Consider the following 25,445-nt stretch of genomic DNA (forward strand, 5'->3'; position numbering starts at 1 on the left):
TTTCTGAATACAAACCAAAAATGAAAACTTTAAGTGATGCTCAAACTTGTATTAAGGAACTGAGACATTTTAATCTATCGAAAAATAATGAAATTGGTGTAGCGATGCTAAATGATTTGAAAATGTACCATGAAGATAGGGTGAGTCTCAGCTGTTTAGAAATAACTTCCATCACATCTTTCTTTTCAACTGGTATAACGAAGGCATATACAAGAATTCCTAATCATCTCTTTTTGTACCATAAATATTATAATTTCGTTACGCTTAAGTAAATGTCAATGTAAATAGTTGTTATAGATTATTTAATTATTTCTAAATCATTGCAATTATTCTAAAAACAATTGATGGCTAGAGTATTCCTTATTAATGTAACCCTTCTCCTAAACAGACTACTCTCGTAACCGGACGGACGAGCACTCCTTTTTCCGGATACAATCGTGTGAGCTGACGACGAGGCTATGCATTTTCCTTTTTTTTCCGGTGTTTTTGATTTTTTTCTTTAAAAATGCAATAATTTTGAAAAATTTTAAATATTTTTAAAAACATTTTATTTGTTTATAGTTTTTCTTATTCTTTTTAAAATTATATTTCCTCCTTGTTTTTTTTAAGCTAAATTTATTTCTCCTATGTATTTGCAACTTAAGGGCAGTTAAGCAAACTTATTATTACTTTTTCTCAAATTTCTTCCTTAATTCCTCTTTTATTTTATTCTTTCTTATCTTTTTACTGTGTTATATATANTGTTTATTTTACACTGCATTACTTTCATGCCTCACATTCAAACTAAACCTTCACTATTATTCATAATGTCTTAACCTTTTTAACTTTCAACTTAAATACTAAATATTAAAAACTTCAAAATAGGACAAAGTTTTTTGAAATTATGTTTTGAACTTTCTAGAATCTGAGCTTTAATTCTTAAAAATGCATCAAAATAATGATTTTTTTGTTCTAGAATGTCAATCTTTCAATCCTAAGAATGTCAATCTTTCAATCCTTTCAATCTTTCAATTCCCGGAGTATCGTTCCTTTTTCCACGAAAAAAATACTAATTTAATTCGAATCTTATGCAAGTCGAAAAACTTAACATTATATATTTTTTAATCAGTTTAATAATAAGCCTACTACATCCTCCCCAAATTATTATTTTTTTTTGTATTTTTCTTTAATAAATCACAATAAGGGAATCGAAGCGTAAAATATCCTCAACAATAAATGGATCATGGATACCCCGTCTAACCATAAGAGGTTTTCGCGGCTTTCCTTTTCATGTAACGCAAAGGCGAGTTAGTTCCGTCAAAAAATCCTCCATGAAAGCTACTTTGTTCCAAGGCTTGATTCAATTGTTACCTTGTCTTCTGCGTTGAACATTTTTAGACGTAAAATCTAAAATTTGGAAATCTGTTCAACGCCAGTTATAAAATAAAATAAGAGAATAATATTTCTAATAAAAGGGATCAGCAAACAATCATAGCAAATGACATTAATCTGAAATAAAAATAAGTTAATTTGAAAAAAAAATCACTTTGGACATCGGCATAGTTTGTCTCTAAATTTCGATTAAACGTGTTATTTGATCTTTTCTACAATTAGTGCCCAGTTTTCCATTAATAATGCTGGTGAATATTTTTCAATTTCAGTTTATGATTAATTTTATTTTATATTTTTATTTTATAATTATTTTTATTTTACAATCATTTTTATTTTACAATCATTTTTATTTTGCAATCATTTTTATTTTATATTCATTTTTATTTTATAATCATTTCTATTTTATAATTTATAGTTTTATTTAATAATTAATTTTTTTAGTTGATAATTAACTTTGACTTTAGATTAATTATTTTTTGATTAATCAAATTTCATTTTAATGTTTATTTATCTTTAATTCTTTTATTTTATTATATATTTCATCGAGTTAATTACATGACTTTCAATACTGAAATTTTGCTCTTCATTTTCTTAATCACCACACATTTTATTATTTTTTAAATAAACCCAAAAATACAAGCTTTAATTAATAATAATTTAACTATATTTACTTTTTAAAGCTGATAAACTAAACTAATGTTCAATTTTGTATCAAGAACACTTTTTGAAGCATCTATTTTTAAAAAAATCTAATTTTAAAGAATTACTATCAGATCTCTTTCTAAATATTTCATATATACCAGAAATAGTTAGATAAAAAAAACCTTTATGCTTCAATTTCGTTTCTCCGAAACAGCAAAGCAGTCTTCTTAAAAAATTTACATAACAATAACGCAGACATTTCTTTTCCCCTTTCAACAATCATTTTCAAAATTTCAAAAACATATTCAAAATCCGAAGTTTCAGGATAATTATAGTTTGGAGAAAAAACGTGAGTCCAATAGAGATTTTGGAATATGCATTGGCCGTGCCAAAGCGGATGAAAATGGGTATAGAATTCGCAATTTTTCGAAAGATATGGCTTCTTCGCCAAAGCAAGGAAAACCAATTATCTATGGAACTGTGATCCGTGCACTTTTGCTTATTTTTTACGCCAAAGAAAATACACCGTAATAAGAAAGGCAAGCACAGATGTAAGAAGGATCTGCACAGGGGGGGGGGATGAGGAGCAAGGTTTCTAAATTTAGTAGTAATCGATGCTGCATCTCTTGAGGCATTACAAAGGCATCCCGCAATACCCGGAAGTTTTGCCCGGCTGGGGGATCAACATTAGAGAATTTGTAACAATGAATTGACGTATCCCGGCCGGGCTCGGCTTCGGGCTATGAATGGAGTTTGCTTTATTATTGGGAATCCCTATCGTTAATTCTTTGTCGTGTGGTGGCTGTCAACACCTACGATATTTGTTCGATGCCAAAAACTCGGAAATTTTGAGCACAATTGAAATTCGGGAATGTCTCGTGATTATGGTAAACACTTTTCATTTCGAGTTAATGTACTATTTTGAATTAGAAAGTAACTGATTTTAAGTTTAAATCGGAATGACATGAAGGGTCACTTACACGAGTTGCTACAAAAATTACAAAATGTTGAAATGCAATTAATTAAATTGAGCACACATTAAATGCAAGCATCTAATTCAACTTTAATACTGTATTAAATGACATTAAGTTGGAAGAATGTTGTTACTTTTAAGAGTAGAAACCATTTGTCACAGATTGTAAAACAATAATTTGTACGACGAAGTTTCTCCAGGAAAAAATAAATAAGTTTAAAAAATGGCAAATAAATGACCGAAACAATTTCTACTTTAAATGACTTTCTATCTTCACTGAAGCGAGAACATTCGAAAAACTCTCAAGAGTCTGAATCATCGATTTGATCTTCTCAAAATCGAATCTTCTCAAAATCAGTGCCGTACGTATGTTACAAAATGGCCGTTATATTTGTCATGGATAATTCTCTTTTATATGGATGAAAATGAATTTCCAGTTTGCATCATCTAACCAAATTATAAATGGTTGGCATTTTAGACATTATTAAGTAACTTTTTGATTCAGTGGAAAAAGATCATCAGTAACACATCTAATACTTCTCGTTTCCACACGTGATAATGCTGCAAAAATAATCAACGGTATATAAACATCCCGCTGGTATAAAATAACGTCAGAAAAAATGAGCATAACTTAAAGTGATCTTTTAGACATCGGCTTAAGAGAACCAAGCCTAATTGTCTATGAGTAAGTTCTAGAAAATCTCCACATAGGCTACAACATCACTGAAGGACTAAATACCGAATTCATTGACTCAAGACTTGGAGTCACACATTATTTTATTTTATAACCGTCTTTGAACAACCGACCTAATTTTTGGGTTCACGACTACTGTTGTTCAACTCCGTTGCCTTGACATTTTGAACCCAATCCAGAAGACAAGGGAACTGCTGGATCAAGTATTGGGAGAAATTTGCCTTTCAGGAGAACTTATTTTGATGGAACTAAACCGCATTTACTTTATATGGAAAGGAATACCACGAAAACCTCCCACGGCTAGTCTGAGGGCAAGGAGACTCTAACCCATGATCCGTCTACTATTGAGGATATTTTACGTCAGCACTGTGGTCGGTGCGAACCGGGTGCGACACTCCTATTGAGCAGTCATCGCTGGGTATCGAACCCGGTTCTACTCATTGGAAGGCGAATGCTCTATCCCCTGAGCCACTACGACTCAGACCTTATTAGAACACAACATATGAACCTATGAGTTGAGAAGACCTGCAATCTTTCGCAAGTACTAACTACAGGGCAAAAGTGCCATCTGCCTGCCGACGGCTGGAAAATTCCGGCCGGCAGCAAAAACACGCCACGTCCCAACCAATTCCTAGCCGAAGCTGCTTTCCATACATTTATTTAAAAAAATTCAAGAAAAAAAATAGAAAATCAAAAGAACAAATTTTAATCTATTATAAATGTAAACATTTAGAAATTTCAATTTAAAAGTGTGATTTTCCGCAGTTAAAGTCAGCTAAAATCTAAGGTTCCAAGGGTTTAGTAGTAGACAGTTCTATTCGTATTCTTATCTGACCTTTATCGACTGCAGTGTTGCAACCTGAAAAATCAAAAGAAAATTTTGCGGATGTGCCCATCTTGCCAGTATTCCCATCTCCCCCCGACTCACCCTATGTTAATTTTCAAATCCGTGTCATTTAAAATTGCTTTAAAAATTTCTCTCAAAAGTGGGTCAAGGATTCATAGAGTTTAAGAGAACAGTTTCGTGATGAATGAGACGCAATGTGGTATGGATGGAGCACGAGCTGCCTTTACTTCCCATCTATTTGAAGCTGGGTGTGCTTAGAGCCACCACTGGGGATTGAGCTCCAGTCCCTCACAATGACAGCTCAGTGCCTTAAGCCAATGCGTCTCGTGCTGTTTGTGTACAGACTATATGTGGTCAGTGTGAGTCGGGAGCAGAATTCGTATCAACCATCAATAGCTGGGATTCGAACTTGGGGAGGCGAGTGTTCTATTCCCTGAGCCTCCACGGTGCTCAATTAGTGATTTCAAAGTAATTCGAAGCTAGAAAGTTGATCTTCGGTTGAACGAAATTTGGTCATTGCTTAAATTCCTACCTACAATATGCTCATTTCGAATGCGACCCTTGTCAGGCCTCATTGTAACCTCCGACCATTGTCCAGCAGAATTGACAATTGACAAATTCCTTAGTCCTATTCCAGACGGGTAACTGCTGCCAACCGAATCTTTAAGTTGTATACAAGATAAATCTTAAAAAGAAGACAAAACCGTTCCAAAGAAAAAAGATTGTTAAAAATGGCGTGGCATTAGGGATGAACTTTCAACCTTCGTATTATTTTGTAATCATTAAACAAAATTCTTGCTTAGTATATTCTTCTCCAATACTCCACGACTTAAGTGAGGATAATATTAAATAACCCATTAATTCTGATATTACGCACATTTGAGAAGTACCAAGTTTGAGCCGCGATGGCTCAGGGGATAGAGTGATCACCTTCCAACGAGGCGAACCGGGTTCGAATGCCTGTCGATATGAATTCCGCATTCGGCTTGCGCCGACCACAGTGCTGACAAGAAATACCCTCAGTGGTAGATGGATCATGGGTTAGAGTCCCTTTGCCACTAGGCTAACTGTGGGAGGTTCTCGTGGTCTTCCTCTCCATGTAACGCAAATGCAGGTTAGCGTTATTAAAAACTCCTCCAAGAAGGCAAAACTTCTCCCAATACACGATCCAGGAATCCCCTTGTCTTCTGGATTAGGTTAAAAATTACAAGGTTACGGAGTTGAACATAAGTAGTCGTAAACCCATTAAATTGGATCGGCTGTTCAACGACGGTTATAAAATAAAATCCCCTAGGCTGTGGGATAGTATGAACTTGTGACTGAGACATTGGATAAAATATATGGACAGGAAACTAGAGAAGACTCTCTATTCGAGCAACACCAAAGACTAGATACGCTATGCCTCATTTGTCCAGAAAATCACACTTCATGTGTGTAAAAAAAACGTAAACTATGCAGTTTAATTCCACTGAAAATCTTTGTCAATAGCTGTAAATAACCGGCTAAAAAGTTGAATAGTATGTTTGGTAAAAAGTAAGTGAATCTCGAAGTGCAATAATCTGTAAGTGATGAGTTTTAAGCTGTTCTGATTTTAGATAATGAGCTATATGAAAATTAGGAAAATTGGTAAACATCGTTTTTTCTCTAAAACGTTGAGCAAATGTAAAAAAATTAAATTATTTCAAATAACTTAATTTATTTGGAATACTAAACTATCTATCAATCGTAAAAATTTAAGGTGGGATTATTTCAAAATCCCACTTAAAATTTAAAAAGGCGGGATCGTTCTATTAATTTCAAGTACGATGCGCTAACTAAAGATATTTACCGATTTTAAATTTTTCATGCCGTTTTTATTCCTATGACAATAGGCAACTTTTCCGCACTAAAGTGTTCCGAAATTCGAAAATTCATTTTTTTAGACCCACTCTAATGGTCACCTCTGTTTTTATGGAAGTATATGGTTTCAAACATATTAATTGAGTACTTTTGATTCCAAAGTGTTACGAAAGATTCAAAGCCAACACATCTGCAGAAATTAGGCTACTAGTTTCGGAAAAAAAGCAGATTTTGAAACGCTATTAAACTATAATTTTCATAAACATTTTGAGTGTAAATCGTACTAAACTTAAACTGGAATCGAACTGGACTATTTCACTCAATTGAACGTGATACAGAACGACGCTCACAAGGCTGTCGCATGGTATAAGGTTTGAATGCTCAAATTACTTCACACTAAATACCTTAGTGACGGTTTTCACTTCCTGGCTATAGAAATCTAGTAAAAACATTTTGGTATCTAATCCATCTGTCTGAATCTTCTTTACCTGGTCAGAACCTGCTTTTCTTTGAACCTTCTTTTAACCTGATCTTCTTCAAACAGCTTAATTTATTTTCAAATTTAGCAACAACAAGATTAATGAATCAATAAAACTAAATACTAACCAAATACCTTTGTGATGGTTGACAACAAACCAGCAACTGAAAGCTGCGTATTATAATTGAAGTCATCTTTATTTTCTTTGCCTATACAAATTTATGAAAATCATGCTGCACTTTTTTAACCCACTCAGAAACTTATTTACAAATTTAAAAACACCGAGATTAATTCATCCATAAGACTGAGAATACTGTCTAAATACTTTTGTGGTGATTTGCATTCGTCACCAAGCCGACAACTAAAAGTTGTGTATTATAATGAGTGTCACTTTAATTTTTTCCTATAGAAATCTATCAAAGCGTTGTTTCACTTTATTTAAGCGAAACTTACGTATTATCCCGTCGACCATTTTTGCCAAATCTGAAAATAAATTTGGATGTGGTGCAGATTTAAATATTTTCTTGTTTTTTTTTGCATACAAAAATTTTATTTACATTTTGTCTATTTCTTCATGGTTCATTCCTTGTTGAAATAAATTTGGAAGATATATGCAGTGTTGGCGAAAGTGGTTGACGGGATAACCACTGAAAATCTTTAACATCAAGATCAATTCAGCAATAAGAATGAGATGGTTTATATGTGTCACCAAAATAATAATTACAGTTGTGTATTATAATTGCCGTGACTTTAATCTTTGGCAATTGAAATCCAGTTGAACTCATATTGTTCTTTTCATTCAAAAACTTATTTGCTCCATTAATAAAAACCAAAATCACCCCATCATTAAGACTGAAAAAATTTAAAGTGAACCGAAAATCCAAATATCTGATGGAATATTACATCTTAGATTAAATTAGTATTTAAATCGAAAGAAACGAATTTCGAATCGTAAAATTTGCATATCTTAAAGAATCTAATCGGTATGATAAAGTTTCCATCTAACTAAGTATTTTAGGTGTCCAGAGTACAGGATCGAGAAATCTAAAGCTGCTAAAAAGGATTCAATTTCCACCGTATCATCCTTCCTACATACCAAACGCCCAGGATTCTTTTTTTTTTTTTTTTGTTCTCTTTTTACCCTCTTCCGGAATACTTAAGACTTATTTGCCATTCATGTATTCTGAAGGAATCCTGCCCTTTTTCCTTTTCCATCAAAGAAAGGGAGGTCGGAATCATGAATTAAACACGAGAAGCCCCCTTTGGATGTGTCTGCAATAATGTGTGCATCCTTTCTTACCCTTAATCCCGGTTTTTCGATTTAAATGAAATGGAAAATTGTCAGAGAGCATGCTTTCTTCCCCGGGAAAAAAACCTTTCCTTTTTCCCCCCAAGTCTTGTATGTGCGATAGGTATGTAGGAACACCTACCAGTAGAACAAATTAAAAAAACAGAAAAATGTTTTTGTTGGCAGTTTCGATGGTACTAATAAAAAAAAAGACAAAACTGAAGAAAAATAGTATCGCAACATTTGAGAGAAAGATTTTGCGGAGTATACTGGGTGGTGTAAAATAAAATAATAACTGGAGAAGGAGGTTTAACTTTCAACTGTACAAGATTTATAAACAACATGATATTATTAAATACATGAAAATGAATAGAATGACTTGGACGGCCTACGTGATTCGAATGAGTAATGCACAATAAGAAAGATATTGTTTTTTAGGCCCACTGGAACAAGAAAGTGGGGGAAGGCTGCGATTGAAATGGCCTGATTCGGTAGAGTCTGCTTTTCTTGCAATTAAAGAAAAGAATTGGAGATCAAAGAAAAATTGGAAGTCGTTACGGAGAAATCTTCATAAGGAAGACATTGGCCCTCATTGGGCTGTCTGACTAACTGTGATGAGGATGATGAATAAAAAAATAGCGTTTAATTCTGTAAACCTCACACAAGTAGGCAATTTCGTGAATTTATTTAAAATACGTGTGTGCGATTTTGTTGAAACACCGTAAAGCTATCCCGGTGAACCCTTTGAAGCAGAATTTTTATTAAACATATTTTTCCTATTTTATTTCATTATTTTGTATGAATTTTTGTGAAAATAAGTGAAAAATATTATATTTAGCATTTTAATATTTTATGATTATGAAATACCGCATGAAACGCCACCGATGTCTTTTTCTGCGTTAAAGGTAAAATCTTCCAAACACGGCTCACCTCCGAACAATAATTTTCCACCTTTACACTTATTAGCAGTCATTTACGTCTAAGAGAAACAGTTGTTCCTCACTGAAATTTATTTAACTTTCAAAATTAATTATTGATACATTTTTGAATAGGAATGAAGAAAAAATTTCAAACTACTTTTTTTGATTTTATATTTTAGTGCAACTGTAATTCCGATAATCTAACAGATTTTTAATAACCATTGGACTGTTTTTTTTATAATTAAAATATACCAAAATGTATATTGCTTGTAATTAGAGCGTCATTAAAAATTGCACCGATCCATTTGCTAATTATAATATCTATGAAGTTTCTCATGCAAGGAGTTGGAGAAAATGTCTCGTTTATTTAAATGTAAGCCTTTTTCGAAATCTTAAAAATAATGAAACTCTAGAAAAACATTCTCTAAAAATTAAAAAAAAAGATATTCCTTCCCCTTGGCATTGGCATTTATATCAATAAAAAAGTTTTAAAGTTCTCATTCGAATAATATTAGCAATTATGAGTCAAGTTGCATAAAAACCTGATTTTTATCCTGGTAAAAAAAAAATTCTTATTTCATTCCTTTACACCTCACACAAACTAATCACTTAAGTGTTCCCCCTCCCCCCTTTTTTATTGTAAAACAAAAACAAATAAATAAATAAAAGAAATTTTCTGAATAACTTTTGAACTAATAAGTGGATTTCCTCTTACTGAAACTTTATCATAATGATATGAGTGAGTCACCTTAAATATGTTTATAACAATAGATATAATCTAAAATTAGAATCCGGCCAGGAAAGCAGTTAAAAGTTCGAATTGAACCCATTAATGTTAATTTTAGTTTTTACGTATTTCACTGTCTTTCAAAAACTATATAACTGAATCAAACATTTTTGCATAAAATTTTAAAAAAAATTATGAAATCCAAAGACAATTTAATGCAAAAAAATTATTTTGCTTGTTATTTATTATTTTGTTTCAAAATAGTCGAAAAATTTTAATTATTAAAGTATACAAATTTTTTCGTCAGCTATAAAGTCTTTAATTATAGAAGACAAAATGTGAACGATATGGGTTGAATACAGTTCATAAGGAATTAAATTTGAAATGTGTGATTTTTTTCAAAACCAGTCGACCCAACGAGCTCCGATTTTGTATTTTATTAATTAAAATCACATCATTTAAAAGGAGGGGGGAAATTGCATGACTTACTTCTTCTATTTTTCAATTTAAATTTTAAAAAAAGTATAAACAATTATTAAAAAATTTTTTTGCTCGGAATTATTTTTAGATAAAGACTTTTTGAGCTGTATGCAACATTTTTAGATTCGCTTAAATGGTTCTCGAGGTTTGGCGAAAAGAGCAGAAAGTAAAATTTCCATTCAGGGGTCTTAACTTTCAACTGCTCTCTTGAGTCTTAGACAGCGTTACTACTTAGTCTTAGTAAGTGAAAATCTTATCAAGAAGTGTGTTCCATTCTTTCTTTATTTATTTATTTATTTATCTTTTACACAATGTGCGGAGCGAAACATAAAAAAAGGACCCCCTCCCCCCTGAATATCTTTTGATCTAATGATAGGATCTTCCTGTTCTAAGACTCCCTTTAAGTAGTTTGAGAGGGTGGCCTCAGATAGGCTAATTAATTAGTGCAGACGTTATTTTAATTTCAGAAATTAGAGACAAAACCGAACTTTCTCTGGATAAACCTTTTTTTTTCAATTCATTCCAATTCTTAAATATCCCCCCCCCCCCCCCAAATTATAGGGAATATGATCGACACAGTATGATCAGGAGACCGATCCAAAGTTTTGACACTTTAGTGTTAATTTTATTTTTTTCGTATTCCGTCTTATTTTAAGCGAATTGAAAAAATTTTGAACAGCATTATAAAATTCAGTTATCCGAGTACAATCCAAAAAATAGCTTTTAACAAATATTTATTATTTTTTTATTATTTTATTTCATAATAGTCGAAAATATTTTGAATTGTAAGTTTTTAAAATTTTTTTACATAATTTTGAGGAATGCAACTTTACATGGCAAAATGCGAAATTTGAGCGAAATCGGTCAAATAATGACGATTTCTGAAAAACTATTTGACCCAATTCACTCAAATTTTGTATGTTGACATGTTAAATTGTATTCTTTAAAATAATGTTAGAAAATGTACGCCTTTCAATTCAAATTTTTTCCGCAATTTTTACATAAATAACAACAAATAATTAATATCATCTAAAAGTTATATTTTGCCTGGAATTATATTTGAACAAACTAATTTTTAACTGTGCGTAAACACTTTGGAATTCCCTAAAAATGATTTCGAGATAGGGTGAAATTGCGCAAAAAAATAAAATAAATATCAAGGTGTCCACACTTTGGACCTCTCTCCATGAGGACCCTGTTTCGTAAATTGCGGCTGCTCCCTATATTTTTGGGTCAGAAATCCGCATCACTCGAAAAAAGGTATTTTTTAAGGAAGATAAGGTACGTTTTCTGCCTGATTTCGTGACTTAAATCATCAGTGGTACTAATTAATTAGCATATATGAAGTAATCCCCTCGAACCTTTAAGATGGAGTCTTAGAACGTGAAAATCCGATCATTCGAATCAAAAGTTATTCAGGGTGATCCGTATTTTATTTTGAGCATTGTACATAGCGCAGATAGGTTTACTCCTTTTTTCTCCTCAAATACAGATCATTTGCATCGAAAGAAAGAACAATACTATATTTTTCCTTGCCATTATGACATTCGTAGTTTAAATCGGATTTATCTGTGAATAATCCATATAACGTCTTATTAATATTTGCTAACAAAATTTTACGAATTATTCTTTTTTACTTATAGGTACAAGATTAGGTCAGGCCTCCGAATGTTTTGTTTATTGGAAAGATCCTACGTCTGGAGATACCTGGGGATTGAATTTTACCTCGCCAGTCGATGCCAAACAGTTTCGAGACTGCTGTGTAAGTATGAAACTCAATTTTTGTTTTTATTTTAATCTTTCGTAGAACTCATAAAATATAATAAAGTTTAGCATTCGTGTATTCAATAAAATTATATTCCTGTAATAAGTATTGTTTATCTTTCTTACAAAATGTCGGAAATAAGGGCAAATTGTATGAAAAATTATAAATCAAAATGATTAGAGCTTGATTATTTTACCAAAATTAAATTTTAATGGGTCTAATATTATTACATTATTACAACTTAATTATTATTCTTATAACTTAATATTTACCACACCACTATAACGTAATTACTAAAATACTATCGAACTTTAATTATGATAGTATTAGTAAACATTTTTACAACTTTATTGTTACAATACTTCTCAATTATTGTAACATTATTTTATTATCACCACTGAGTTATTCATAGTCTTATTAAAACTTTAAAAGTGAATTCAAATTCATTAAAAAAACTTTTAAAAATATTAAATCAACTCTTTGAGCTTTTCTGAGCAGTATTGTATAATAAAAACCTTAAAAATGCATCCAGATTCTTTGAACCAAATGTATCCAGATTCTTTCCAGAACTTTGAAGCGTATTAAATCAACGCTTTCTGCTTTGTTTATTACTTATGATTAAAACCTTAAAAATATATCCAGTTTCAGATTGATAATAATAATTAAAAAAACCTTTCTAAAATATTAAATTAGCACTTCGTGCTTTTCTAATGTGTTATTGACTAAAAATTGGCAATATATTTAATAAATTATAATTAAATATTTTTGATATTTTCAAATTTAACTTACTCTTCAATTTTTAAATATCATTTAAAGATAATTTAAAAACGAAATCTGAGAATCCCTTTATTATAAACTTTTTTGTGCTATTTATCTTTTTTATTCTTGATCGAATTATTTTTTTTAAATTTAAATAAACATGGAACAGGTGTTTGTTATTCTTTCGGAAGAACTCATCTGAATTATTTTGCTTGTTAACCAAACCAATATAAAGGCAAAATCTGCTGAAATTACAATGACCAATCCTTCTGATTTTGTTGTCATAAGAATAACAAAATAAATAATAAGTAGTAATTAAAAAAACATTTTTAAAGAGTTGAACGTTGGTACTAGTCATAAGTCAATTTAGAAACATTGATGAGGTAATTGAAATTGGTTTGCATACAAAAGGTTGAAACTACGTAAAATGCACTGGTGGACAAAAGTAAGAGATGGAAGACATTTTCCCAAATATCTCAAAAAATACTGAATATAAATAAATGAAATTTGGTATGGTTATAGCTTATTCCATGATAATAAAGTATGCAAAACAAAAATGAAAGTGCCATTCACTAGCAAGACCTATTGCCAGTAAATCCAATGTAGTCTGAACTTAAGGATAAAAGATGACAATAAAAGTGAGGCTTGTACAGTGTGTGTTGCCTCTAGTATGGTGTATGGTCACCCCTGACAGACAGACAGCATGCACAACGAGTATGCATGCTGTTAATAAGGGAGTTAAGGAGGACTTGTGGAAGACCCTCCCATTCTTCCACCAGAGCAATTTTTAACTCCAGAATGGTTCTGGGGGGAGGTTGGCGCATCGCAATAGCTCTCCCAAGAGCATCCCAAGCATGTTCAATAGGATTCAGGTCAGGGGATTTGGCTGGCCAATCCATTCGTTGAATATCCTCGCTTTCCAGATACTCATCAACCATGAGAGCCCTATGTGGTCGCGCATTGTCGTCCATAAAAATGAACTCAGGAACAACAGCGCCCCTGAAAAGACCCACATAGGGCTCTAGGACCTCCTGCCTGTACCTCTGGGCATTCACGGAACCATTGTCAAACACATGGAGCGGTGTGCGGGTATCTTGCACGCGCGAATGAATGTGCGAAAATGCTTTACATCTTTTAATTTTGTCCACCAGTGTATATACCATAAATTGGCGTAGATGAAAAGACAAATTTAAGCGAGATAGAACGAACAAATGACGCGTTAACAATATTTAAATTAAAATAAACAATGTACGATGTGCGTGAAATTAGGGTATTAATGAGTGATTACAACTTTCAGAGCTAAGTGTCTAGATAAGAGAATAACGTAAACCCTAACTATTTCCGATACAATAATAGGTAAAAATTGCTTGGTGTGCATTTTTTTTTTTTTAGTATTTCTATAAAAGTTGGCATTGAGCTTAGCTGTATAGTTATCAATATTTCCGATTCTGAGATGGTTTTGTACCAACCATTTGCGATGCCCCAACAGGCATTACATATTTCCTAGCTTCTAAAATATCTTTAACTTCATAAATTTCATTTTTTTAATCATTCTTAATCTAATTTTAATTAAATTAAACTAATTATTTAATTTTTATTACATTTTATAAAAAGCAAAATAAATATTTTATTCTCTTCTTAACAATCAATGTTACGGATAATTTTTTAATTCAATTTAAATCTAAAATTTATTAATATATTTCTATTTATAACTCTTCTATTCTATCTATTTATAACTCTTTGTTCCTTAAGTTACATTATTTCACTTACCACAAAAAATGTTCCAGTTATAATTAATTCTCATGAACTTTTTGACATTGAGCTATAGCCAAATTATTTCAAATTTATTATTAATGACGTGGAGTTGACTTTGTTTTGGGTTATTTTATCTTTCGATAAATCACCAACTATGGATCTCTTGACATGCTAATAACTGTCCATTGGGAAAAATTCAAGCACTTGAATTCTTGACGTTAGGTCCGACCAATATCAAGATTTACTCATGTTCAAAGACTCTTAATCGCTATCAAAGGCGTCTGATCCTAATTATTTTCGTTTGTTTAGTTGTATAATGACCATTGTTACTAAAATAAAGTAATTATTGTTTTAATTCATCAGTAAACTTTCAATTTGTATTTACTATAATCTTCCAACATTAAAAAAGAGAAGTGGAAAAACTCCATCTTTTCCCTCCGAACTTTGCCATCGGCTTGGACCAAAATTTTCTTCAGAGACTCACTAATATAGTGGTTAAGATATTGGACGTGAACAAGCTAAAATAATATCAATATGTCTTAAATCGATCTTATATATATAATATCGATAAATTAACTTTTTGAAGTATGGATTCAATTTCGTGTTTGAATATGATATGGCTTTTATGGAAAGGTGTACTCCTTTGACTTTTTATGACAGTTTTTACGCGTTATTTTCAACATAGTTTGTAGGTAACATTTATCTATTTTAATTGGTGCGATTTCTTCATCGAGTAGTTTGAAGTTAAAAAGTGACTTTTCCTTAGTTTTTAACTTGAAAATCAGAAACTGATTTTTCTCTGGGTGGAGTTTAGTTTTTTATTTTGGACACTAAACTCAATATTATTCATTTTAATTTGAAAGTCTTTGCTTGCTTGTTTAAATCACATTAATCAGGTGACAATAGCCGTATAGTCAGTAGGTAGGCCTACTAATTCATAAATTGTTGCTTGAACTTAATTGAACTAAATTGTTGCCTATACTTGTGCCTTGTGGCATACATAAGATCGAATTTGTTTTCCAATTCGTATGCACCTCTTTTAGGACTGACTAAGGTCATATGAATTAACATTTTTATGCAAATTACAGAGTACCTTCATTTTTGTAAGATTGTTGTCATAACTATTATGATAGGATAAATTTTCTCGAATTTTTCCAGAGCTATCTGTGAAGAATGCACAAATTGCAAATATAAATAATACGTACAGTTTTGTGAAAATGAAAAGCATTTCTGATCTAATTTTTTGTACTTGTAAAGTTCTTCAAAGGTCCTGGGGTCAAATCCCGGAAAAGACATGGATGTTCTTTCATTATTTGTACTATCTGCCCTTATTGTGGGAGCAACGCTACCCCACCTAATAGGGTGCCCTTGAAAGAGTGGCCAACGAATCTGCCCTTCTAATGCCTGAATGACGAATGTCAATCTGATGGATATTGGAAAAAAATATCTGTAAAGTGCATTTTAGTGCTGCATTGTTCAAGCTCATTTCTTATGTGGAAAAATAATAATTATTTATTAGTTTTAATAGTTTTCTTCTAGGAAAAAAAATCTTGCCAAATTGGCGATTTTTTAAAAAGCTATTTGAAATCCAAATACTTCTTTATGAACAAATTTCATAGATAGTTTAAATTTACAGTTTTGTTTAAATTTAATCAAAATTAAAGAGTAACTTTTCAATTCTCATTGGCTGAAAAGCTTCTAGAAACATCCTTAGACGATGCGCTTTATAGTTTAAGTCCTTGCTTTAGAGATCTCTGCTCATTGCTAATATTCACAATTGTGACAATTTAACGTTTAATTCTTTCTGTTGTTTTGAAGGTTGAAATTTTACTAACATGCAGTAACCCACCTTGAGGAATTTCGAAATCTCGTAAACTCTGTTGTTGACAAGTTGTAACAATTCAAGATAGCAAACTACGTACGTATAAAATAAAATGCAAATCGTTCTGAATATAAATTGTAAGTTAGTCAATAAAATAGTTTTAATGTAATGGTCTGGGAGAAGATTTCTTGTTTGGACTATTTTAAATTAAAACATATAAGGAGAAACGTTCGCTTAATTTCATTTTTAACTCATTGTCTATTGCGTGACACTTTTTGTTAACAAAAATAACCACAAAAAGCTGACAAAAGTTGAAAAGCTCCCTTATCACGAAAAAAAAATGACATGGAAAAGCATTTATGTAAGTAAATGCTCAAGCTTTTTTTATATTTTCAATTTTCATTTTCAGAATAGATTCTTTAGTGAAAATTAAGATAAATTATACGAATATTAACATTGATCAGTTGTTTATCGGAAAGTTAAATTTATTTCAACAAAATATACCGCAATCCGTTATAATTCAGTTTACAATTTCGGCTAGTTTTACTTTGTGTTAAAAGTTTTTGAATAAACCCATCCTTTTTCCCGAATTTTTAAACTGTAAGCTTTCTACATCAAAATTCCAGTTTTAACCATATTATTCAATGGGAAAGAAGTGCATAGCAGGGAATTTTCAGTTAACTAAGGGGCTTAATACTTGGAAGAATTAAAGTAACTAATTTTATTATTAAGATTATTATAATTATTCTATTTATAAATCATGCTAGACTTAGATGTTTTTGTTTGGGTTTATATTGACTAATTTTTTTAATTAATTTTATATTAATTATGATAAAAACAAAATGAAAATTTTGAATTCATCATTTTGCCCAACAGCATAGTTGGTCTAAGTTTTTGTATTTGAAAGATTGATTTTTATCAAAGACTGATTGATCTAACTCATTTGAGACCGATTTATTTGAATACTAAACTAGGAAAGAGCCCCATTAAAAACTAGCAGTAAGTTTTGAATTAAAAGTGAACGGAATTTTTTTAATGAAAAAGTTATTTAATCTAACCTGATACAAACACAAAATAAATTGTCCTTTATGTAATGTGATACTTAATTTAACGGAATTTATGTGATTATGTAATGTACTTCTGTTTGAAATCAAGTGATAGGAAAATGCTTTAAATTCTACTTTGTATGTATTCGAAATGAACGTACAAAAAGTCTTGATCGTCGTACATGTTTGAGTTAAAAAATTGGATAACTCTGGGATAAAAAAAAAGCGAGAATAGTTTAAGAAACTAGGGAAATAATGACAATTGACATAGAAAATTTGAGATAATTAGTCTGAGTCAAATAAAATTTCTTACAACAAGTTACACTATTTGTATAAGGAAGCATTTTATTAGAATATCAATTAATCAGACCTATTATATAATTTAATATCGAATTATCTAATCAGACCTATTATGTAATTTAATGTCCTATTATATAATTAGATCTATTATATAATCTATAAGAATTAATAAAGCCTATTACCTGTTGTAAAGTGAAAATTTTCGCAACATATTTACAACAAGTAATAGGTGTGTATTTTAAGGAATGATACTATGAATATAGATTTGTGAATAAATCTCCTTTTTAAGATACAATTATTATCTGAATATAAATCAATTACCATTAAGCTTTAATTTAGTTACTGTGAATATTGAATTTGAATGAATATGAATAATTTAGCTGTACGATGTGTAAAAATTGCCTATTATTTTCCTTTATGAAAATATTAGTTTAAGAAGAGTAAGTGCAATATGCACACGTATATTAAGTTCTTCATTATTAAGTACAAAACATTTGTTAAGCTTAGGTGAAAATGGGAAATATTTGATTTTTAACATTGCACTAGAACCGCACTATTTGGCAATGGACGGCAGTCTGGGATCCATGCTTATGATTGGTGCAAAGTCAATATTGGGTCATGATGCTAAGTGGTGGTTTGAGATTCATCTTTATGATGACTCAAAAACCATATTGGCGTGTATTGTTGGCGATGGTCTGCGTTCATCATTATGTTGACAATATACAACAATCCATTATAGATATCATCCATCCGCATGCTATTTGCTGGACTCTGGGATTCAGTTTTGTGATGACCCAAATAAAATATTGGCGACAGTCGGGGATTCATCTTTATAAGACACACTTTCACACAAAGACAGCATGCTTTTAGCAACAGTCTCGGACTCATCTTTGTGATCACAAAGACACCATTGGCACATGCCGACATTGGCGAAGGTCTGGGATTCATCCCTATGATGACACAAATACAATACTGGCGACTGTCTGAGATTCAACTTTTTAATCACAAGGACACTATTGGCACATGCTATGGGCGAAGTCTAGGATTCATCCTTATGATGATACAAATACAGTATTGTCGCTTGTTATTGGTGACAGTCTGGTATTCATCTTTATGATCACAAAGATAATATAGGCACAATGTTATTGGCGACAGTCTAGGATTCATCCATATGATGCATGCGCATAATACATCATTAAAGTTTGGATTGGAAATCAGGGAAGATGGTACTAGTAATTATCAGGTCTTCATATCATATTTCCCAGCCGTGATTGGACTTATCTGACAAAGAAACCAATTGGTACATTACATTAGACGGGATCCCAAACCATTCAGATTTTAGCATGGGGTGTCAAACCCAAACCGGGATAGGCAAAGACTCAACCCATCAAGGCTCGATGAATGAAAGAAAATAATTTCGCAAAATATGACACAATTTTACTTTCTTTTGTTAAAATGTATGCTTTGATTATCTTGATATTTTTGTTTCTTTTTCTGGGATCTCTTTCAGCTTCTAATGTACATTTATAGAAATTTTAAAATGTTTAAATGTTTTTTTGTCACTTCCTTGTGACGCTTTTCACTTTTCAACAATTTATTTTTCCCTGATCATTAATAACAAGAATTCGATTTTAAGCTTTTTGTTTTTACTGCTATTTGAATGGGCTGTCTATCTTTTCTTTTCCTCCCTTTTTTCTGGCTATGCAGTCTCCGGATTTCAAGCTTTCCAGAAAGGCTTCTTCTTCCTATTCCTTGAAACTGGAACCTCCGAAGGTAAGGAGGATGATCTCCTTAATTATCAAGTCTCTACTTTAAATCCGCTTTTGCATGCTCTACAACTTTAGGCAAGTCTCCAATTATGTTTTTGTTTTCACATTTTGTTATAAGTTTTTTTTTTCATCTGCATGGCCTCTTACTTAGATTGCTCTGATTGTTTGATTCATTATCCTTTTCCGAAAATTTGGATTAGAATTTGAAAATTTGATTCGAACTTAACAGTGTTTTTCGAAACTCTTTTGGCTAGGAAAATACAAAAAGCTACAGTTTAAGTGCCTTGCACTTGCTCCTAATCTATAACTTTAAAATATGTATACCATCTGCAGTAAATAATTGCCTCTGCTTTAGAATAAAAAATAGCTAAAATATTTTTAAAATTATCAAATTTTTCTTAAAAAATCACCAATTTGGCGAGATTTTTCCGCCTAGATAAAACATTATTAAAAGCAATGAATAATTCTCAATTTTTGCAAATTTTAATACATCTAGACAGTGCAACGTTGAAGTATGTCTTTAAATATTAACAAATTAGTTCACAAACGTCTTTCATTTTCACAAAACTGTGGCTTTTCTTCATGTAGACGTTTTACGCCATTTTCGTAATATGGTATTTCGTAAGATGGCACTGACTGGAAATCAACCTAACAGTCAAGCATAACTGTTGCAAACTCACAACAGTTATGAAAATAGCACATTATACCCTTCAAATCCTTTTTTTAAGTGATGGTAGAGGAATCGAAAAACAGCTTTAATTTTAATTATTCAAATCAGAGAATGTGGAAAATGGCTATAGCACTTATAGATTTAATTACGTTCCCTTTTCTGAGAATAAAATCTTTTTAATCTTTCATTAGCATAAGTATCGAATAAAAAAACTACTATGGTGTTACGAAACAACTATTTTCTATTTCTGGTACTTAGGCTTTGGCATGACTTAAAAAAATGAGACGATATGTTATGATATATATAAAATTAGTTGTTTTCCTTTCTCGATATGCTTTCTATATTGAAAAACGATTCAATTTTTATACAAAGTTTTTAATTCTTTTTCAGCAACTGAAGATAAAGCCCGGTAAGCGAGTGCCCCAGTCCACACCTAGTTCACCTTCAAAAAGTGGACGAGAACCCCGATGTACCTGCGCTATGACCATCGAACAAATGCAAAGAGCTCGGAATGGCCGTGCTCGATATGCCGCTTCTGTGGCTGCAGGTTCACTTCCCACCTCAGCCAGCACACTGCCTCGAAGCCAGAGTCGACCTGGTGAAGGAGCATATGGGAAACTGTCCGCCCACCCATCCAGCCAATCAGTGTATGATAATGTTTCGACGTCACTTCGCAGGTCAACGCCTCTTCCAAACGCTGTGAAACAGACTCGCAGTGACGTCAACTTATCAACGATAGGTATTTTATCCAAATTTACGGTTTTCGTCCTTTTATTTGTATAGTTGAAAATTTTATACCATAGTAGCGTCATTTTTCATGGAAATATAGGGTGACAAGTAATTATTAAGATAAAGTTTAAAACCCAAATAATTTTTCCGCCCCCAACGCTTGTTGTTGTTCACATCGGCCATTAAGGCAGAGGGGTGCGATTGTTCTTGTTTTTACGGTGGCTCCATCTATGGCAAAAAATGTGACTTCTGCCACACCCATGCGTTGAAATAGTGTTGGGTCCCAAGTTAATTCTAATCACCCTGTAACTTGTTTTTTTTTTAATTTAGTAAATTCAGCTAATTCAGCAGGAAGATAAGAAAACAATACTCGAACTCTAAGGTTTTTTTTCCAAGTTAGTATACTAAACGTTATCCATAATATAAATCTGCTAAAATTAAAATTTTCAAATGAAATATTTTTGCGAAGCTATGCCTTAGGTTTTTCTTTAATTTAGTGAAGATATTCCAAATATTTATGCAATATACAGGTGGTTATCAAAATAATGGAAACACCCTAGATTTTGAAGATGTTCTGCCTTAAATGTTCTCTTTATGAAGGTATCTCCTAACTGTAATTGTTGACACTGGAGAATCCAGATGCTGATTGAGATCTGCGGACACTTTGGCTGCAGTTGTTTTCTTTTTAGACATTTCGATCCGCTTCAATACCCGTCGTTCTCTTTCACTCAGCTTCTCCTTCCGTCCACTATTTTGCTTTGCTGAGCTTGTCTTTCCGCGCTGTGTGTATGCTTTCATGACTTTAGACACCGTACCTCTAGAAACTCCTAAAAGCTGGGATGTTTCGGTCACTGTTGCTCCAACTAGTTGGGCTCCTACAATTTGGCCTCTCTGAAAATCTGTAAGGTCTGACATTTTACGCTTCTGACAAGAAATCAAAACGTAGACAACTCAGGTAAAGCTCTCTCATACCACCTAATATATGTACTTTTTATCTTAAAAAAAACTGGTAGCTAAGATTATATTTTAATGCTTATGAAGCGAATTCATAAATATCCCTTTTATTCTCAAGCGTTTCCATTATTTTGATAACCACCTGTATATTGCTAATGTTGAAATGTGTACAAGATATTAACGTGGAAAATTAATACCCTGTATAAAATAAATTAGCTTTGTTTCTTTTTGTAGTTTTTTGTGGGACACCTTGCATTTTATTCTACTTAATATTTTGCACAATTACTGTAGTGTTCTTATTTGTTAATTCACCAAACATCTACTTTAATTGCTTTTATATTGTGGCGTAACTACCAATACGATTATTAAACATCAATTCACTCGTATATATAAGACATGCTAACTCGATTCAATCTTAGGGTATCTTTTGATACATGAAGGTCGACATTGTTGGTAACACTCTCCCCACACTAGTCACTCGCGCGTGATATGAACTCGCCAACATCGAATGTAACTTCCACTTCGATGGATGGCCCACATTGAACAGTTGACTTGCTATTGAACAGTTGACCACATTGAACAGTTGACTGCGTTATCGTCCTCCTCGCGCTGTTGCTTCTCATTAACGCACAACGGATTCCTGCATACACTCGACTGCAAACAGCAACACAAGAGTCACCACAGAAGCAACCTTGAACTTAATGCAGCTCTCACAACAAACGCTCAAAACTCGATTAACTTCGTACAGTGTTCCCGGGCTTTCGCAAATACAGCAACTAGTGGTATCTGTTCATCGAATTCTATCCCTGATAAAATTCTGGTGGGGGAGTATTGTAGCGTAACTACCGATTCAATAGAGTATATAAGACGTGCTAACTCGATTTAATCTTAGGTTACCTTTTGATAGATGAAGGTGGACATTGTCGGTAGCACTCTCCAAACAATATCATGGCTAAAATGCAACTAAATGTTCCTGCTCATTTGTTCGCTTAATAAATATATAAAAACGAGGAGATTGTATTTATATATTTTTCTTTCAGGTCAGCGAGAGACAGTTACCTTATCAAGAACTGAGTTAGCGAGAGCGAAATTCGCCCAATCATCGAGGGGCTCAGAAGATGCGAAGAGTGTCGACTACGGAATGGGAATGGGTGCTATTATGAGATCCAGTCAAGAAATCAGGGAAGGCAACAAAAGCAAAAGTATCGACAATGTGAGTGGAAAAACGACACCTACGGCAAGCAGGGCAGCCAACTCGGGAAGCTTGGACAGCACAACAGCCAAGAAGGCGCTTACTTCTTCGCTGCACAACTCACCGGATGATAAGCTCAAACCTACTCCGCCACCAAAACCGGGGAAACCGGAGCCTCCTCCGAAAACCGGACAACGTGGCAAAAGCTCAAGGGGTGCCTCTTCGGGTGGAGGAGGCTCCTCCTCCAAACCCTCCACCAAAGACACGAAAACTGGTGCCTCGTCCTCCAAGGGGACTGCCTCTAAATCAAGCAAAGCCGGAAGCTCTAAAAAGAAGCCTTCCGGCAAGAAAATGGGCTTAGAAATACCGGACCGTGAAAGGTCGCCACCTTCTGATAACCTTTTGTACGATAATTTGTGTTACGCTACAACTCCAAGCTCCAGCAACCAAGACAGCGATGTGCCATTCCTCAGTTCAGAAGACGAAGAGAGACACGCTCGTTCGGATGTGAAGCAAGCCGAAAAGAAACGAAAAGAAGGTCGGGGCATTATGTCTAACAGAAAGAGTTTAAATAATCCTACCAATTCCCCGACCAGTAAATTGCTCATGGAATACGAAATGCATCTGAGAAACGCGCTGGCACGTGGACTCGATGCCGAAAGTTACAGCCTCCACACTTTCGAAGCCTTGTTAACTCAGAGCATGGAAAATGTGGGTGAGTATTACTGTTATTTATGTGTTCTTAACTCTCTGATGATACCTCCCGAGTTTTATAAAAAATTAAACATAGACCTTATTGTTTCTGAACGCATGGCCTATGTTAGGGGATGATATGAGTAGGATAAAACTGGATCAGCACAAAACACCATACATTCTTAAAGCACTAGAAAAACTTCGTTTTATTAATGACTTTTATTCCTGCAACGAATAAGCGCTGAGATAATAGATTCTGTTTAAAAAAAATAGGGGAAAAGTCTGTATTGTATGAAATTGCAGTTGTATGTTGACAACACCAAATGTGTTTTCCAACAGGTAGCGTCTCTAACCCAAAATCCTTGCAGCGGTTGCATCAATAACTGTGCGAAAAAGTGTCATTTGCCGGTTAGCCCTTTGCAGTGCCTTACTATAATGCATTTCGATTATCTCCTCTGTGTATGTCTCCGTGTTGATTACCATCTTTTTATTACCTTCAGAGTCACTCAAGGTGGATATAATACATTACATCTTATGCAATTCTATATGCAATACATGTATGGGACGACAGATTGCAATTCAAAGAAAGCATCCAAACACACCAAAAGCGTTTTCCAAAAAGGACGCATTTCAAATGAGAGTTCCTTTGAGCGGTTGCACCAACAACTGTGGGGAAGAGGATCATTTGCCAGTGATATGGGCAATTTCCATCTGTAATACATCTTGACCCTCTCCTCAATTAAAAATAAAGAAAATTTATGTTTACCATTTGGTATTGATATTTTTTATCAATTAAGCAGCTTTTGAAAGTGTAGCATTTTCACTGACAATTTTGTATTTAATGCATAAAAAGTTTTTTTTTTTTTTCAAATATTACTAAAATTGAGCAGAAACAGCCTCTTCCGTAAATTAATATTCCTGTTTTTTTTTTCTCAAGCACTGCTAAAGTTAAACAAAAAAAACTGTCCCTTGCTCCAACTTATGCTCCTGTTTTTTTTTCTCAGACACTGCTAAAGTTAAGCAGAAACTGTGCTTTGTGCTGATTTATATTTTCTTTTTTTTCTTTTCATCAGACACTGATAAATGAAGCAATAACTGGCCTTTTTCTCCGATTTATATTCCTATTTTTTCGTTCTCTGAAGTTAATCAAAAACTCATTCTAGTGTCGATTTATACAGGGTGTTTCTAAAAAGATGGGCAAAATTTTAGGAAGTGATAGTACACACCCAAGCAACCAATTTTTATCAAAGAATGCATGGTCTAAAACAAAGAGCTAAGGTACTGGCGCATTAGGACAGTTGTTTGATGCAAACGTGAAAGCTCCATTCCTGTTGCGAGTTACTGCGCTGCGTCACTTGTCGCCAAGCTTTTGGCCGCTGCAGGGAAAGTTCGCGATATGCCCTATCTTTTCTTCGCCGTTGAACTGCGTGCATAACTGCATAGCCGCTGCCGGCCACTATTTTGAACACTTATTGTAATCACATGCTGTTAAATTTGTTTTTATAACTTAACTTCATCGTTCTTTGTGCGTTTTTGCCTCATATAAGAACATGAACTTAGACGCCCTCTAGCGGTTTTACGTTTTGTTTTCGACCATGCATTCTTTGATAAAAAATTGTTTGCTTGGGTGTATACTATCACTTCATAAAATTTTACCCATCTTTTTAGAATCACCCTGTATTATCCGTCTTAAGTTGGTATTTGAGATGCGAGGACAATTTTTTTGTGTAAC

The 25,445-nt window shown here is 32.9% G+C and overlaps 1 protein-coding gene across 11 annotated transcripts in view; it reads left to right on the forward strand.

The window, feature by feature from the left end:
• The window catches only part of LOC107446947 (protein still life, isoform SIF type 1), a 249,448-nt gene that overhangs the window by 119,701 nt on the left and 104,302 nt on the right, over positions 1–25,445 (forward strand). For 7 of the 11 annotated variants that reach the window (XM_071177065.1, XM_071177071.1, XM_071177062.1 and 4 more), the window contains exons 4-7: positions 11,903–12,021; positions 19,414–19,479; positions 20,536–20,884; positions 22,869–23,735. In XM_071177065.1, the coding sequence (XP_071033166.1) occupies positions 11,903–12,021; positions 19,414–19,479; positions 20,536–20,884; positions 22,869–23,735 (1,401 nt within the window). The remainder of the gene's footprint in view (positions 1–11,902; positions 12,022–19,413; positions 19,480–20,535; positions 20,885–22,868; positions 23,736–25,445) is intronic. The other 4 variants (XM_071177067.1, XM_071177068.1, XM_043050376.2 and 1 more) reach the window with 1 other exon arrangement.

The sequence above is a fragment of the Parasteatoda tepidariorum genome, chromosome 2, assembly GCF_043381705.1.
Source record: "Parasteatoda tepidariorum isolate YZ-2023 chromosome 2, CAS_Ptep_4.0, whole genome shotgun sequence".
Classification (NCBI taxonomy): Eukaryota; Metazoa; Arthropoda; class Arachnida; order Araneae; family Theridiidae; genus Parasteatoda; species Parasteatoda tepidariorum.